We start from the raw sequence: 14,061 nt of genomic DNA, 5'->3' as shown, positions 1-14,061 counted from the left end.
TGGGAAGCGATGGGATGGGATGGGAAGCGATGGGATGGGATGGGATTGGGTGAGGTGGGAAGCGATGGGATGGGATGGGATGGGATGGGATGGGATGGGATGGGATGGGATGGGATGGGATGGGATGGGATGGGATTGGGTGGGGTGGGAAGCGATGGGATGGGATGGGATGGGATGGGATGGGATGGGATGGGATGGGATGGGATGGGATGGGATGGGATGGGATGGGATGGGATGGGATGGGATGGGAAGCGATGGGATGGGATGGGATTGGGTGGGGTGGGAAGGGATGGGATGGGATGGGATGGGATGGGATGGGATGGGATGGGATGGGATGGGATGGGATGGGATGGGATGGGATGGGATGGGATGGGATGGGATGGGATGGGGTGGGAAGGGATGGGATGGGGTGGAAGGGATGGGAAGGGATGGGATGGGATGGGATTGGGTGGGGTGGGAAGCGATGGGATGGGATGGAAAGCGATGGGATGGGATGGGATGGGATGGGATGGGATGGGATGGGATGGGATGGGATGGGATGGGATGGGATGGGATGGGATGGGATGGGATGGGATGGGATGGGGGTGGGGTGGGGTGGGATGGCTGGACAGATGGAGACCCAGCTGTTGTGCTGGCTTTTTGCAAGGAACTGCCACACCTCCACACTCCTGTATCCTCTGGAAGGCTGCAAACTTTGCCAGGGGGGTCTTGTATTTTGAAAGACATCACCTTCATGTAGTGAAAGCCAGTGCTTGTCTTTCTCCTGCCGTGACATGCACTCTAAAATGCCATCAAGGTCCTGCTGTACCCAAGAGGTGGTTTTTCCACCTCCTCTGGTGGAGTACACCCCCCCCCCCCAAGTCACTGGCAGAAGCCGTTGCTCAACTTATGGCAGCTCCCTGGCCCTGCTGGCAAGCAGCCTGTGGCTCGCAGAGGCTGGGCAAAGCTCAGACACGTCTCCTACAGCTGCCTTCTGACCCAGACGGTGAGCTGGCTCTCTTTGCACCAAACCCAGTGGCAGGAAAAAATATAAGCGAAGCCTTCAGAACAGCCTCATACAGGGGAAACGTGAAAAGAGCGTTCAGGGAGGCTGTTCCCACAATAAGGCTTTTCCAGTTGTGACAGCATCGATGTGCTAGCTGCGAAGACCCTTGCAAGTTTGCACAGGGGGAAAGAAAAGCTGGACCTGGACCTGGCTGGGACATACCCAGTGTCCTTGCTCCTCCAGCAGCAGCCCAGCCGTCTGCCAACAAGTGGAGAAAGACACGGCATCTGTTCCTCTCTCTCATTTCAGCTTTCAGACAGGCTTTGCAGAGCTCTGCAGAGTTTCCCAGGGGTGAAATGGTCTGCAGGACTGTCTGAAACAAAGCAGATGGTAAAACCAGAATTTATTTACTGCTCAGTTTTCACCAGGGTGTCCAGATAACAGGAAAGATGCCAGGTCACACATGAGAGACCAATTAACTAACTGCTTTGATGATGCTGAAACTCCGGGGTGAAGCAAAGCGGGGTAGGACAAGGAAAGGCTACAAGGCATCCCCAGGTCAGGCGCGCTGATGGACACCGCAGCATTTCAGAAGGAGCCAGCAAAGGCGGGTCAATGGCAGAGGTGTCGGTGGAGCAGTGGCGGGTGCAAAGCCATGAGGAGCAGGCAGAGGCAGTGGGGAGGCCGGGCTGGACTCCCCACAGCCACCCACGTCAGTGGCCTGCCCCGGCTGAGGCGATGACGGCTCATACACAGCAGGAAAATGATTCCGAAGGAAAAGGTGGGATGGGAATACTGTGACGGCTAAAGATGCTGTGGGGGCTACGCCTGACGTATTCATTGTCATGGTGTGCAGAGAGGAGCGGAGAAGCTGGCCAGGGGGGTACCGCGGAGAGGCAGCGCAGGCTGGCATTTCACCAAAAGAAGGGAGTTAGAGGAAATACAGAAAATACGACATGTAAATTATGCATATATGTCTGCCTGTGTGGGTTTTTATACGCATATACATGCATGTACTATTTACAAAACACTAAAATGGGAAACTGGGAATTGCTATCCAGTTTGTCCCATGGGACAAGAGGAAGAAGAGAACGGCAGGTTGAATGACATTCAGTGTAAAAAAGGGAAGGAAATAGCTCCTTCTCTTCGGAGGGCTGTGGTGTGCCCTCGAGCCAGGTGACAGAGGGGTCTCAAACAGACTGAACACTCACCTGCACACAGAGCCCGCTCAGGCTCAGAAATAGTCACTGCCCACGTGTTTTGCCCGAGGGCACAACTTCTGGGTCCAGGTGAAGCGCTAATTAACAGGGGTTATTTCTTGGGGTGGCTCACTGGTACCCCTGCTCTGAAAGGTCCAAAGCAGCTGGGACCGGCCAGCCTGGGGAGTGGGCAGGGGGATGGGAGCACCAAGCTGCTGCTCTCTGCCCTCAAGGGATGCTCAGGCATGGCTTCAAACTGCTTCGGTCCCTGCAGTGCTGGGGCAGCTGGACACCCCTTGGGATGTGCTGTACAATCTACTGCCCGATTTCCTACAGCCCTTCACACCTCCCTGCAGCTGCCCCCACGCCACCTCTTTCCCCCAGACCCGGCTTCACAGTCCTGCCCCAGTCCCTCCAGCTCTCCCGCAGCACTCCCAGTCTCCTCCTACCTCCACAAGCGCTGGCTGAGCAGGAGTGGCTGGTGCTCCAGGTGCCTGGGTGCCTCTCCAGCAGGACCAGCAGCAACCACAGAGCAGGCATGGCTCCATCCCTTGCAAGGGCACTGGCCCTGCTCCTCCACCTTCTGCCCAGCTTGAGCAAGCGGGACTGCTGGCCAGGCTGGGATGAAAAGTGGATGGAAGTCCCATGCACGTTAGGGAAGGGTCAGCAGAGGTGGGCAGACGTCACAAACCTTCATCCCTGCAGGGAGGGAGGCAGGGTGTGTCAGCAGGCACTCCTGACACCCCCCGCAATGGAAGGTGAGGTACCAAGACTGCACCCCCCTCTAGTCAAAGAGACGGCATCAGGCACGCTGTCCTCCTCCCACTCCCAACTCACTGGCTCAAAAACCACGAGGGCTTGGAAAAAAGTTGGACCACTCTGATTTGCCCTCTGTGTCTGGAGATGTGAGCCACATTTCTACAGCCGTTGGGGCAAAAGGTGGATGTGTAGAGGGCCAGGACCTTGCCAATGACACGTGGAGGGGAGGGCTGCATTGCAATCTCGAGTCTTATGGTCAGTGCCTTCACCCCCTCTGTCCTCATCCCCGGGGAACACTTCAGTGAGGCGTCCACCTCCTTCAACACCGAAGGCGGTCATCCACAAGGAAGAAACTCACAGGGAATCAAGCTTCATTTCTTCCCGTGCTCATGAAATGCCTTTTTAAAATCAAGCGCACAAGCCCACGATGCCAGGACCTGGGGCTCCAAGTTACACTTGAGATGGGGTGATCCAGGGGAGGAAGCTGTGGGCGTTAGGAGCAGGCTTCAAGTGCAATCCCTTTTGTGCCCGGCCTGACGACACAGTTTTTGACCAGCACAGGAGTTGAGGAAAGAAAAGGCTGGGGGTGGGGGTCGGGGGTGGGTGGGTGGAGTGGGTGGGTGTCATATCTCCATGTATAAAAAACACCCAGCAGGGGAACAAAGTTGCAGGAGCCAGGCTCTTCTCAGCAGCGCCCGCACCCAGACACGGAAAGTTCCACTGCAACAGAAGAAAACTGCTTCTTCACTCTTGAGGATGGCTGAATGTTGGAACTGGTTGCCCAAAGAGGCCATGGAGCTTCCATCTGTGGAGATACCCCAGTCCCAGCTGGACACAGTCCCAGGCAACTGGCTACAGGTGACCTTGCTTTGAGCAGGGCTTGGGCAAGGCAGCCTCTGGAGATGCCTCCAGCCTCTGGAGATGCCTCCAGCCTCAGGGACCCCGTGGCTCTGAGCTGCACCCTGCTGCAGAGGACACCCGTAAGATGCAGTGCAAGAGCATGGCACTGGCAGCGACCTGGCCTCCAGAGGGACTGAGGAGCTACCACCTTTCCAAGAGGCAGCAAGTTTCTCACCATGCTGGGTGAGTGACCGGCAACGGGAACAGGCACGTAGAGCTGGGCTGCTGCCAGCTTGTATGGTGCAAAAGGATTTTGTCACCAAACTGTGCGAGTGACGGGATCCAAAGGAGCGGCGCTGAGCCTGCAAGCAAAATATCCTCAGGTCCCACGTGAGAGGCTGGATTTGTCCCACTGGAGCTGACTGCCAGCTGCATGCAGGGAAGCAGACATTCCCTTGTCCTCGCCCGGGTCATGCTGTCACAAACTTTTGCCACCGAGCAGTGGTTTTCTGAGGCCATGCACACGCACACCACACTGAGCAGATCCTGAGACCACTGTGTGCCTTGTACTGGTGCTGCTGGAGGAACTGGCCAGGTGTTCAGACATCACTGCTGTGCATGGCACGCTGGCTCCAGCAACAAGAGGCACCAGCGGACTTGGCACATTCTCCTGGAGGAGCGACTCCACCACGTCCACCGGATGATCAGCAGGAAAAGGAAAAGGAAAAAGGGAAAAGGGAAAAGGGAAAAGGGAAAAGGAAAAGGAAAAGGAAAACCCTTGCAGCCACTGCGCTGCAAGATTCGTGTGGAGATGTCATGCTGGAGAGCATATACTCCTGACACAAATCCTTACGTGATAAGACGTCAGCTCTAATGATAACCCAGATCAATAAAATCAAATAAACTTTCAAGCAATTACTAAAAAATAAAACGGATTCTGCTGGCATAATCTGACAACATACTGGCGGTGGGAGCAGACATGCATCACGATAAAGGAAAATCCTACTAGCAGAGTACAGTTTCATTAGATAAGCTGATACCTCATATAGCACTGATGATTCGTGCCAGAGAAAAGCACTGTAAGTTGCTGGCCTCGGAGTTTGCTATAAAATTCCCATTAAGATCAGACAGTTGTGCACTCCAGCTCTCTCCAGCCTTCTTGCTAAAGCTTCCAGCAGACAATGAAGACTCTGATTTCCCCGGGCAATGAGGAGGAGGAGGAGGCCCTGTAGCAGACAGACCTTTTGTTTTCCCAGCAGCACCGGGCGCAGTGAACCGCGGGCGCAGGGAACCACGCGAGCCAGCCAGGCTCTGCCCGCGGGCACGTCGCAGCTGCCAGCCGGGGCACAGGGCCTGCAGATCATCCTCCTCCTCCTCACACAAAAACCTGCCGCCGGGTGTGCTGCAAGCCATCCCCACCTCTTGCGTGGCGCAAGCTTGTGAAGCACCCTGCTGTGGAACCGCAGAAGGAATCCCAGGTAAATATACTGGGATGTTAAACTTCCATGCATGTGTTCTCTTTAGAGGTGTGACTGTACTTACTCCCAGGGACAACACGCCTGTTCTAGCCCACCTTCCTATATGAGCTCATGTCTTTTTTTGACTTGTCCACCCACCCACTCCTACAGCCAGCTGTGTTCATTTTGTGACCATAAAGCAGATACGGGTCAGGCTCCCAGCAAATTTCAATCTGGCTGTTAACAAGCAAAGTCTGTTTAGCGCTGGGAGAGGCTTTACTCCGCCTCTCTCTGGCCTTTGGAAGCTTCACAAAGTAGTCACGGCAGACTCTGAGGTGGAAATTATCATCCTACAACAGTACCCAATGCCTGTAGTGTCAGTTGTCAGCTAGAGGTGGCAATCCCTCTTCATCAGTGAAGCTTAGGCAACCAGCTCAGCCTAGACCCTTACTGGTGGGGTGCTCTGTATGGCTTCTTCAAGCAGCTGGACAAAGGGATCTTTGGGAGATGAATGCTGTATCTGGAGCAGCAAGCTGGGTGGATGGTTCCTCTCAGCTGGCACGTTCTCACTCTCGCTTCAGAGTAGGTATGCGCTGCTTAAGAGATGCAGGTTGGGTCCCAGCAGGGTGTATCATGGCTCCTCTGTGCCTCCTGGGCCAGCGGACAGAGAAGTACTTCAGTGATGCCTCAGGAGATAGAAGTGAAAGAGATCAGAGCTGAAAAAAATAAAATTCCTGATGAGGGATGAGGTTGGGTGACCACAGCAAAACAGAACCTGGGAGGACCCATCACCCTGTACGCGGTCTGGAAACCCAGCAGCTCCAAGCAAAAGTGGTATAGGTCATCACCAACCTCTTTAATGACCTTGGCACAAAGCCGTGGCTAAAAGCTGGTTGACGTAGTAGTTCCCACCCCACCTTGCTTACTGATCGGTGATGATATTAGACAGCGTTACACCTTATAGCATTACAGCAGTACTTCTCCTACAAAGGCATGAAGGTGTCACCATGCTGATGGACCCAGTTCGGTGTCACAGTTTGCGATATTTGGTATGGCCTCTCTGCCAGCTCTGGAGAAGACACCAGAAGGACAAGAAGACATGTCACCTTGATGTTGCAAGGAATCTGAAAAGAAAAAAAAAAAGTCAAAAGGAACCCAAATCAATGGATGCAAACATATATACACATATATGTGTATGGGTATGAACGCACACACGCTCCCACCCGAGCCTCCCCGAGCGCGCCTGTTCCCGGCGGGGCGGGCCGGGGGGCGGGGCGCCGGGCCGGGGGGCGGGGCGCGGGGCGCGGGGCGGGGCGCGGGGCGTGGTGTGGCGCGGCGGCCGCCCGGGGTCGCTGCGGCGGCGGCGGCGGCGGGCGGGCGCGCGGCGCGGCCATGGCGGTGTTCGTGACGCGGCGGATCCCGGCCGAGGGGCTGCGGGTCCTGTCGCAGGCCGGCGGGTGAGCGCGGGGCCGGGTGCGGGGCCGGGTGCGGGACAGGCGGCGGGGTGACGGGCCGCGCTCCCGCCGCAGGTGCCGCGTCCAGCAGTGGGACTCGGAGGAGCCGGTGCCGCGGGCGGAGCTGCTGGCCGGCGTGGCGGGGAAGCGCGGGCTGCTCTGCCTCCTCTCCGACCGCATCGACCGCGAGGTGCTGGAGGCCGCCGGTGGGTGCGGGCTGCGGCCCCGAACCCCCCCCAACACCAGCCCGTTCCCCCCCCCCCCGTCCGCGGTCCCGCCGTCCCGGGGCGACGCTGGGCAGCCGCGTGCTGGTGGTATCTTGCAGGACCTGGCCTGAAAGTCATCAGCACCATGTCCGTGGGCTTTGACCACCTCTCCCTGGACGAAATCAAGAAGCGGTAACTAACCCTCCGGCGGGGGGTGGGGGCGGGGGGGCAGCGGGGAGGGAGGCAAAGCTCGGAGTTACTGATGGGGCGCTGGCACGGCCTGGACCTGCACCTCCCTCTTGCTAGGTTGGGGTTGGGGTCACCCCCGACCCGCCTGAGGTCACCCCCGACCCGCCTGAGGTCACCCCCGACCTGGCTGGTGTCGCAGGAGCCTTTGGATGCTAGGGAAGGGCTAGGCTGACCCAACCGCAATCGGGAAGAGTCTTGAGAAGGAGGAAGGGCTGAGGGGCCAAAACGGGGGTTCTTTTGCTCGTGGTGCTGCAGGTACCTAGAAGGAGGTACAGCTTCAGCAACCTGCCCAGAAACCTGTAGGTAGCACCACGAGGCTGGCAGCGTTGCCCCCGAGACCTTCCTTGTCTTGCAGAGGGATCCGGGTGGGGTACACCCCCGACGTCCTGACCGATGCCACTGCAGAACTCTCCGTGGCTTTGCTTCTGGCTGCGTGCCGCCGGCTGCCGGAGGCAGCGGAGCAGGTAAAGAAGTGAGTATCAGCAGCTGCCAGCTGGAGCAAGGGCCTGGCTTCTGAGCCTCCCGGTTGAGAGCTGCAGGAGAAAGCATGCCACACCAGACAGGTGAAGGCCAGAGTTTCACCCGGCTTGCACCAAAACATCTTGCAGGCCCAGGCTGAGTCCCCTGCAGTTCTGTGACACTTTGGAGATGCGCTCCGTGGGGGCTGTGAGAGGTGCAGAACTCCCCCTCTCTGTGCTAGGTTAGCGGACCTGTGGCAGACAGCACCCAAAGCCACCACAGATCCCTCAAGGAGGACACACGTGGAAGGTCTGGCCATAGCTTCTAGGGCTGTGGTTAGTGGTGCCTAAAGTCGGCCCCAAGGTGGCTGCTGTGCGCCCAAGGTCCAAACAGGTTCCTGCAGGACACCACCGAGGTCACAAAACGGGAACCTGAGAGAATGTGGCGTGACAAGGCTATGAGCAGGCTCTCCCCTGCTGCTGTCTGACGTTTGTTTCCGTCTCACGCTCTCTGCCAGTGGTGGCTGGACAACGTGGAAGCCCTTATGGATGTGCGGCTATGGTCTGTCTGGTAGTACGGTGGGCATCATAGGTCTGGGGAGAATCGGTAAGTGCAGGTTGGGCTCAAGGTTCGTGTGTTGCTGTGGTGGCAGGGGGGGTGGGAGATTCCGCTGAGGCGGTGTCCCTGGCACTCGCCTCTAAAATCCAGGAGAACAAGGGGAGATGTGTAGGGCCTCCTCTGAACAGCGATCTTGACTCACCAGGCCCAAACCTTAAAAGTTTAAAGCGTTCAGACATGTCTGCTACCTGAACGCTACAGCAAACTGGACATTGTCCTCTCGATTTTTAGTTAAACGAATGCCCTGAACGAAGTCCAAGGTGACGTGCCTGTCACCCGTTCCGTTGTGAACTTTGTCAGCCGATGGCTTGTGTCTTTCCTTCTTTCTTGCTCCTAGGACAGGCAGTTGCCCGCCGCCTAAAGCCGTTTGGGGTCAAGAAGTTCTTGTACGCTGGCACTTGTCCGAAATCAGAGTGCGCTGCGGAGTTTGCGGCTGAGTTTGGTAAGGAGGGCGGCAGAAGCGGGGGCGGCTGTCGGGCAGCGGCGGCAGGGCAGCGCGGAGCGCTGTGGCTGGGTTGGCTCCGGGGGAAGTGTCACCCCACCAGGGCTGGCCCGCTGCACAGGGAGGGGCGAGCAGGAGGTTCTGGGGGGCTCCCTGGTGTAGCTGGTGTGAACCACCGTGGTGGCAACAGGGGAGGGGATGGCAAATCGCAAACGTTCCCTGCGCAGCGTCGGGGAGGGGCACCTGCTGCCTTGAGCCGGGCAATTCCAGCCAGAAAGCTGGACACACCTGGCCGCGAACTGGCTGCCCACCGTAATTGTGGGTTGTGGCCGTTCCTGCTGCTTTTGCATTTCATCTTCCCCTTGTGTCCATCTGTGTGTGACCCCCAGTTTTATCCCCGCAAGGAAGTGGAATGGAACAGACAGGGAGGGGACAGTGGCAGCTGCCCCTGGGAGGAAGGGAAGGGTCTTGTGGACACACACCCCCATCCCCCACGCGAGATGGGTACCGAGACATCTGTCCTGCACAGAGGAGGGGACAGGCTGAGGCTGACCACAGTTCTTTACTGAGATGCTGGCTGCTGGAAACAAACGTCAACTCTAACCTCCTGCTTTAACATTCATGTTAAATTGATGTCCGGCCAAGCCTGGGAATGTCTCTTAGCTGCGGAATGGGACTTTTCCATGGCCCTCTTAAAGAGTCCCAAAACTTGCATCAAGTGCTAATTTTCACTCCAAAGCCAGTGCATTTCCAGTTGGTACTTTTTTGCATGAAATTATTGGCAGAACTTGTCTGTCTCCTTGCACTTTTCCTCTTGCCTCCAGGAGTGAAAGAGAGATTTAATGCTGGTGCAAACTGCTGCTGCCATATTTTGCTGTCTAAACATGAAATACATACCAGAGCCTCCTTCGGGCCAGACGGCTGAAGCATCACTCGTTTCCCCTTTGGCTCAATTTTAAATCAAAAGTGAAACAAAACACTGCAGTGCTATCTGCAGGAATGTGCATGGTTTCTCATGTTTTCTGGTCTTTGCGTCTCCCAGTCTGTGGAGGATGGTCAGCCAGGTCTCTTCAGAGCAGCACTTGCTTTCTGGTGAACCTTATGGACAAGAGGGTTGCTGAAGTGGGTTGGTGACATACCCAAGCAGAGCTGTGACCTCTTGTTTCTCCACTCAGTCCCACTCACGAGGCTGGCCGAAGAGTCGGACTTTGTTGTGGTGACTTGTGCTTTGACTCCGGCCACCCAGGGAATGTGCAACAAGGACTTTTTCGGCAGAATGAAGAAGACCTCTGTGTTCATCAACACGAGCAGGTAATTGCAACCTAGCTGCTGCACGGGGGGTGACTGCCACGCTGCCGACAGCTGTGGTTGCAGGGGAGAACTGGTAGGCTCTGAGGTGCGCTCCCGCTGGGACTCCAGACAGCCTGTACAGCCTTCATGGCTGCAGCTGCCGGAACCGTTTGTCCAGCACGTTGTCCATCCAGCCCAAGGTCTCTTGGGATCAAGGCAAAGGCATGGGAAGTTATTCAGGGGGCTGCAGCCTCTGTCTCCTCCCCAGGGCCCCATGTCCCACCCCGGTGAGGTGGACGGGCGGTGACAGTTGGGTGATGTGGGGCTGAGGGCTTGTGCAAGAGACAGATGCAACCGCCAGAAGCCTTGCATTTGAGGTGGAGGCAGCTGCAACAGGACTCCTTGGTGGGGTCTGGCAGTAGGCTCCCGTTCCCGTTGCCTCCCACCGTGGCTGCCCTGGGGTCATCCTGTGCTCCAGCACCCAGCTCTTCTCCCTGCTGGTGGGCAGCCTGGAGCAGGAGCAGCTCATTGCAGTGGGAGGTTCAGGTGCATCCCAGAGAGGGTCTGACCTCTGCTCAGGCCGCCCTGGGGACCTGGGGGCCGGTGCCCAGGCTGTCTTACGTGACCCAAACCCTGGCCACGCACTCCTGGGAGTCCACGGGACCCCTCAGCAGCAGCTTGGGCCTCCCTCTCTGTTTTCCAGGGGGGCCGTGGTGAACCAGGATGACCTGTACGATGCGCTGGCCCACGGGCAGATTGCAGCAGCAGGCCTGGATGTCACGACACCGGAGCCACTGCCCACTGACCACCCCCTGCTCTCCCTCAAGAACTGTGGTAAGTGGGCAGCAAGGCCCCCAGTGTGCTCCAGCAGCCTGTGCTTGGGGTGCCTTGGGTGCCCACGGCTGGGGACCCACTAGCTGGTGTGACGAGGATTCTCTGTCCCCGTTAGCCTGCCAGTGCAAGCATACGCTAAAATGCAGAAGGACAGAAAGGTCAAGTGTATTTGAGCAGACTGTGCCCACTGTACAGTGCAGGGAGCTGCCAGAGGGGAAGATCTCACCAATGTGATGTCAAACTAGTACGGGAAGTATTATAATTCTCCAGAAAGCAGTTGAGATCAGCTCGTTTTTTAGCACCTTCCTGATGGATCTCCATTCAGGGGGCCGAGGCATGGGGTGAAATTCCTGAAGGGGTCTGATACCAGCAGGTGCCTGAATGGGAAAGCAAATGCCTGCTGGTGGCCTGCCAAGTTCTGTTATTCTGTAAACTCCTGGGCATATACTCGGTTAGAAAAGCTTCCCATGCAGCTAAACAGCTGGGTGCTGAATCTACCTAGAGGAACCTTGGCCTTCGGAGCGCTGCAGCCACTGCGGGGCTCGCCCGTTAGCGCACCCGCTGTGAGCCTGGTAGGGGATGAGCAAGGGTTTCTTTGCAGGTGGGCTAGCTGCATCCCCTGGACAGCCCAAGGCGACATTCACAACAAGGCATCAGGCCGCTGGGAAGGTGCTGGTCCCAGGACTAGTGCGTGTCTTCTCCAGAGGAGGTTAGGTCGGAGGAGAAAGGCTGGTTAGGAAGGGGCTTGCTCAGCCGCTCTTGTGCTTCAGCATCGCCAAACCGCTGGAGGCAGGAGCACCTTCAGCCAGGGGCCAGTAGCTGATCGCCGCTTGATTCACCAGTGCTTTCCCGAGACCTTGCTGAGAGCTGCTGTGTGGGGCAGGATGATATTTTGGGGCAGGACGATATTTTAGCGCAGGACGTTGGCAAAACCCTCAGTCTTAGTTCCTGGGATCCTCGTTGGTGAAGGGTGAAGGGGCTGTGCTGGGGGCTGCTTCTCATGGCCTTGCCACGTACCAGCACAGTTCCATCCTCACAGGCATCACAGGCTGGCCAGCAGCCTGGGACAAGTTAGGGATAGCTCCTGGTGTGTTCACTGCCTTCCCTGGTGTGGCCTTCAGTGAGCATCTTGGCCTGTCCCCTGTAAAGCCGGAGCAGGAGCTTTCCTCCTCCACAGGCTCGCAGGTATCCCTTGAGGCAGAAAAAAAAAAAAAAGACAGAAATGCAACACCGAGCAGGCAGTGCTTTCTAGTTAGAAAGTAACCATCTTGTGATTGTCTGCTGCCCCCTCACTGGTGCAGGGGCAGGGTGCCTGTTCCTACCTGGGTGCTGGGCTGTGCTGGGGTGGCCAGCCCTGCTGAGAGCTGATGGCACCAGGTGGGCCAGGGCAGCTCCCTCTTGCACGATCGAGTGCCTTGGCTGCTCAAGCTGCCCCCAAAGCGTGCGAGCCAGCGCGTGCATCTTCACTTGCACGGGCAAAGTACTGGAGTGGCTGTGCAGGATGTTCTCTCTCCAGGAAGGAGGGTTTTGGAGTAGGAAAAGGCTGTTTCAAAAAAAAAAAAACAAACCAAAAACAAAAAACAAACCATAGAGGCACGCATGACGATTGGGGATGGCCTGTGACCAAGCGTTCGTTTCTGAAAAACAGGTTCATAGCTGTTGCTCTGATTATCTTTTTGCTAAAGAATATTTTTTATTTGTTTGCTTTGGTCCCCATAGTAGACAGTGTGAGAAACTATAAAAGCAGAGACTTTCTGGAAATACTTACAGGGCTTCTGAGATCTTAGGAATATCACCAAGCAAGGGAAAAGCAAATACATACGTATTCACGGAAATGAGGCTTTGATAATTCTGAAACTATTCGCAGCTTTCACCCAAACCTGCCAGATAGTTTCAGCAGCTGGAGGAGCACGGAACCCAGGCTGGTGGCCTCACAGTCCTTCTTGGGAAGGCCTTCTCTCCCCGGGGCAGCAGCCTGTCAGGTTTCTGCATTGTCGGTAGATGCTCTCTGTTAGAAAACAACCAGGGACTGCAGTGCAAGTACCACCCGCTACTAATGTTATAATAATTTACGACTAAAGCAGCTTTGGCTTGGTCCTTTCTACTGCCCTGACCGTGCCACAGCATGCCAGCTCTGTTCAGCAAGGGCAGTTTGCCTCCACACGTGCCTCTCCCGTGCACCCAGGGGTCTGTAAACCACAATGTTTCACAACAGTATTCAGGTCCTTGCCCGCAGAGGTGCTGGTTCGTGCTCGTCCATGAGCAAAACCTCCTAAAGCTGTGTGGGAGTCAGGTGGCAGCGTGCAATTTTCAGTGCGTGCTTGTTGCAGGGATGGTATCTGACATCTACTGCCAACTCTCAGTCCGTGCGGGAAGGTAAGTACCAAGCCTGAACGCAGAAAGGAGGACCCACTCTTGGCTGACTGTTTTTTTGCCTGAAGGACTTAAAAAATAGCTTAGTCAGCCGTTTATCAGATGTCTTTTCCAGTCCTCAGTGGCTGATGATTTTCTTTCAGGCTCTATGGCCGATGTAATCCCGGTGTAGCTGTGGGGGGCACAGGATGCAGGTTGCCCCCCATGGGAAGACCCCTGTAAGAGGTCAGCAAAGGTAAGAAATGAGCAAGGAACTCCCTGTCCCCTGCAGTGATTCTGCCGCACATCGGGAGTGCCACGTATGCCACGAGAAGCACCATGGCAGTGCTGGCAGCCAACAACCTGCTGGCCGGGCTGCGAGGGGAGCCCATGCCCCACGAGCTGCTGCTGTGACAGCCAGAGCCCCGCTCCCTCAGAGCAGCAGGACTTGGCGTTCCCTTCCCTGGAGAAGCCTCGTGGACCAGTCCTGTGCCTCCTCGCCTCTGCAGCAGCATGCCAGTGGTGCCTGCGGTGAGGGAACCGCGCTGTAGCCATTAAAGAGAAGCAGTGACCGCGTTGTGCTCATTTCATTTGATAACAGGGTGCGGGGCAGAGCGCACAGCGCTGCGGGGTCTGCGGGTCCATCCATCAAGGTGATGGATGGGGTTTGGCCCCAGCTCGGAAAAACGCTCTCCAGCTCCAGGAAGGGCAGAGAGGCAGGTCTCGGCACAGCCCACGGCCGAGGATGTCTTGCTGAATTGGTGCCAAGGTGTGATGCTTCTGTTCCGCAGGTGTCTAAAGAAAAGCAAAAAAGCTTGCGTGCCCCCCCCCCCCCCCCCCCAGCATCGCCAGCTCTGTCTTTTGTATCTCTTAACTAATTCTGGGCATGGCTCCGAAGGGAATTGCAAACTGCAATT

At 56.7% G+C, this 14,061-nt stretch overlaps 1 protein-coding gene across 1 annotated transcript; it reads left to right on the top strand.

The window, feature by feature from the left end:
* The first annotated feature begins 6,580 nt into the window (after nt 1-6,580).
* On the top strand, nt 6,581-13,715 carry LOC121080373 (glyoxylate reductase/hydroxypyruvate reductase-like). The gene is made up of 9 exons (XM_040578349.1): nt 6,581-6,697; nt 6,770-6,900; nt 7,020-7,092; nt 7,505-7,621; nt 8,126-8,214; nt 8,564-8,668; nt 9,844-9,979; nt 10,662-10,792; nt 13,437-13,715. Exons 1-9 carry the CDS (start codon nt 6,633-6,635, stop codon nt 13,556-13,558), a joined length of 969 nt encoding a protein of 322 aa, XP_040434283.1. The 5' UTR covers nt 6,581-6,632; the 3' UTR covers nt 13,559-13,715.
* Nucleotides 13,716-14,061: the final 346 nt, after the last annotated feature.

Source organism: Falco naumanni, chromosome W (genome assembly GCF_017639655.2).
Source record: "Falco naumanni isolate bFalNau1 chromosome W, bFalNau1.pat, whole genome shotgun sequence".
Classification (NCBI taxonomy): Eukaryota; Metazoa; Chordata; class Aves; order Falconiformes; family Falconidae; genus Falco; species Falco naumanni.
The sequence above is the reverse complement of the archived record's forward strand: the minus strand, read 5'-3'. Positions and strand labels throughout refer to the sequence as shown.